Raw genomic sequence first — 3,312 nt, 5'->3', positions numbered from 1 at the left:
AAAATATGAGTTTCAATCTAATTGAGGAGGTGTAAATTTGAGATCTCATTTATTTTCTTTGTGTGCACATGATTGATTCTTGAGGTATTTGCCAATTACGGCACCTCCCTCCTCCCCGCCCCCCCTTCCCCCAAAAAAAAAAAAAAAAAACTCGCAAAGAGCTGCCAATTTTCTCTATAAACTTTAATTTTAGCCGATTACCCCCTTAAGTTACACATTAGAGAGCTTTCGGGCTGACAAAAAAAATGTATAGTACCAATTGGCATTTACGTACCATTAAGATGCTCTTAGGTTCTAGTTTACGGCTTTAGGCTTCTCTATTAGAGCTACACCTCTAATGGATCCAATTCGGATGTTTGAACCAACCCAAAATTCGAATGCCCGGGAAGAGTATAGGTTACACCTCCTGAAATTTTGTAAGAGGTTAACTCGTTAACGCGCCAGGAGCCTCTAAACTCAAGTGATCATTTATGACTGTTCCGATTTCCCTTCTCTACATATCGCTGTCATACCGGAAAAAAAAAAAAAAAAAAAAAATCTAGACCGGACGGGATTAAGCAATAAATCAAGAACAAAACGCAATATACCGTACCGCTAACTCGTACCGTAGTGTCTTCCGACATGTGCCACAGCCAATTTGATTTCAATCTTACTACTTGACGGTTCACCCTACATTCCAGAATGAACAACCCCATAACCCCCGCACCAGAAATAGCACTCCAAAATATTGTCACCACCTAACCACTTGAACATGTATTCATCCAAGCACGACGGACTTCTCATGGTTTCTTCACAAACTTAGGTTAACAGGGAGAAGATTGTCATTTAATATTTAGCCTAGGCCCTCCCATTGGTTCCTAACTACCAAACTACAACCTATACAATCTGCTTATTGTTAATCCTTACATATCAAGCAAGAATCGCATCGAAGTCAACTTAAACAAAATCAGCGATGCAAGAATAACGCAATGTTCAACTGTAAATAGTTATTTTATATACTTGGTTTTGAGACAGTACGAACCTACGCAGAGTAGAAACTCCGACTTTTATGCAATCACAAATAGACTAAAAGAAAAACAAAGATAAAAGCTCTATAATATTGCAGCAAAGCCTAAGTTGACTAATCATAAACAGAGATTTTGCCGATTCTGTGTGTGTTTTGGTTCTTTTTAGTTTTTTTGGTTCTGAGAAGCAGGGTATCAGCGTATTGTATAATGCTTACCTGGTTTAGTTTCACCCAGAATTCAAAGACTGAAGGGGTGTATCAGTTGAAAGGCTTTCATTCTCAGTTAGGTGTATATTAGAAGGAACATCTGCAACAAAACTGAATCTTTATTATCCGCTCTACTCATGTGCATGAAAAAATAAATGAAAGGCATACAAAAGAAACAGTCGGTTGGTTCATAGACGCGAAACTTTAGACATAACAGAACACATTTCTTTGCTTAGTCAAAACTAATGCTAGTGATACAGACAAATGGCTCCAAGGGGAGAGAAGAAGTACAAGATGCAGGGAAAGAGAACAACCTTGCTCTGCGCTCCCCCTCCCGCACAGTTTTCCACGAAGAGGCATTTCAAAGTTTCAAACTGCTCTAACGTAGTCAGTGGCAACTTTGAAGGCAGAAACCAGACAAGCCATTGGAATCACCTGCATCCAGCTTCGTGTCATAGCGGCAATGGCTCCCCTTGCTACTGCACCAGCAACCAAACCATTCACCTGCCAGAAGAGGGGGAACCACAATTCTTTTAGCAGGCCATCATGCTTTCCCACATCACATTATTCTTAAGGTTACTATTGTCCTTCTGTAGATATGCAATGCGATAAAAATACAATCATAAAAAAAATGTAAGTTGCCATTTCATGAGACTGGAGAGTTTAAAAGCTTGCTTGTCATGTCCTTTAGCTTAAAGAATTAACATTTCAAGCTTGAAATTAATGGGATTTTAAAAGGAAGGAATTGGGAGGAATCACAATTGGAGTAGATTGGTTAACATTCGGGTTCGGAAGTGGTTGGGATTACCGTTCCGATGCGGAGGATCGAATCCACGGTGACGGAGGAGAAAGGCACGACGTCGTACGGCTCTCCCTCCATCTCTCAGTTCCGCTCCCGCTTTTCCTAATCAAATTCAGTTACTCAGGTACCGAAACGACACCGTGGATGGTAAATTCGTTAGCAATCCAACAAGAAACGAAACATGGAATGAGAAACGATCCACTCAAACGGAAAGGGATCCGGATCCCTTTCACCTGAGCCTCTTGATTAACAAATTTGGATGTTTAAAATTTGGTCCAACGGCTAAAAACAGGGGATCATATTAAAAATTATAATAACTTCAGTCATTGGATCAAATTTCAAGTGTTCGAATTTGTTGATCAGGGGACTCAAATGGAAGGGATCCAAAGAGAATCATTTTCCCACTAAAACGACAACGTGAGCTCATTCATTTTATTTTATAAATGACTTGCATCATTAAACATTTAAAAGGAGATGTCAAGACGACGATATTTCAACTTAATCATGCGATGTTACGTGAAAAATTTAAAACATGTGTCAAATTTTTTTTTAAATACGTAGCGTAGTATTATTTATCATACCCCGACCGAAGTCGAGATGTGCTTCCGTCCCGTGTGCCAAGCACGTGCCTGCACGTGACCGGAGCATGTGACCATGCCTTGGCTGGCGCGTGAGGGCACGTCTGACATCCAAATTTTTTTCTAAAAATATGGGGGTGTTTGTGTTGTCGTGTAGATTACGTTGATATATTCAAACACCCCATTTAAGCAACGTATGAGGAATTAATCCTAGACTTTGTTTATGTGCTAATTAATTAATGTAAAAATAGTTGTATCGCATATAGGTGAGACCAACCCCGAGGACGAGTGTGGACAAGCGAAACTAGGGGGTTACGATCCTACTACTTATCAGTGAGGCCATTTGTTATATGTGTGTGTATATATATATATATATATATATATATATATATATATATATATATATACAGTTTTCAGAAACATTTTTATATGGAACTATGCTTTGCTTGCCATGTCGGAAATAAGTTACATTTTAAATATTGCATTGTTACACTTGTGAATTGTATTGTGTGATGCTGCGGAGACTCAGGTAAGCTACGGGTGAGTATTATGTGATTGAATGGGTTGTATTGCATTGGTATGCACACATTTATTTAGAGCTCATCATGGCTGCACCCCAGTATTAGTGATCCTGCCTGGGGCTAGGCCAGTCTTCACGTGATTGTTCACCTCCCGCACCGCACGCTCACCTTGGATCGAAGTCTAGTGCCAGCCTGCCG

The 3,312-nt window shown here is 39.8% G+C and overlaps 1 protein-coding gene across 1 annotated transcript; it reads right to left on the bottom strand.

Moving 5' to 3' along the window:
* Positions 1-1,344: 1,344 nt before the first annotated feature.
* LOC137741777 (outer envelope pore protein 16-4, chloroplastic) lies at positions 1,345-2,173 on the bottom strand. Its single transcript, XM_088680359.1, has 3 exons — positions 1,994-2,173; positions 1,885-1,904; positions 1,345-1,717 (listed from the first exon to the last, which is right to left on the bottom strand). The coding sequence occupies exons 1-3, from the start codon at positions 2,091-2,093 to the stop codon at positions 1,583-1,585; spliced, it is 255 nt and encodes an 84-aa protein (XP_088536485.1). The 5' UTR covers positions 2,094-2,173; the 3' UTR covers positions 1,345-1,582.
* Positions 2,174-3,312: the final 1,139 nt, after the last annotated feature.

The sequence above is a fragment of the Pyrus communis genome, chromosome 11 (genome assembly GCF_041283825.1).
Source record: "Pyrus communis isolate YQ-2024b chromosome 11, ASM4128382v1, whole genome shotgun sequence".
Lineage (NCBI taxonomy): Eukaryota > Viridiplantae > Streptophyta > Magnoliopsida > Rosales > Rosaceae > Pyrus > Pyrus communis.
The sequence above is the reverse complement of the archived record's forward strand: the minus strand, read 5'-3'. Positions and strand labels throughout refer to the sequence as shown.

What these genes read in the sequence shown, in the direction of transcription:
- LOC137741777 (XM_088680359.1), bottom strand. Translation starts at nt 2,093, where the DNA reads ATGGAGGGAGAGCCGTACGACGTCGTGCCTTTCTCCTCCGTCACCGTG. An exon ending in AACCACTTCCGAACCCGAAT is followed by an intron (nt 1,905 to 1,993) that starts GTTAACCAATCT and finishes TAATTCTTTAAG; the next exon opens with CTAAAGGACATGACAAGCAA. An exon ending in CTAAAGGACATGACAAGCAA is followed by an intron (nt 1,718 to 1,884) that starts GCTTTTAAACTC and finishes CTCTTCTGGCAG; the next exon opens with GTGAATGGTTTGGTTGCTGG.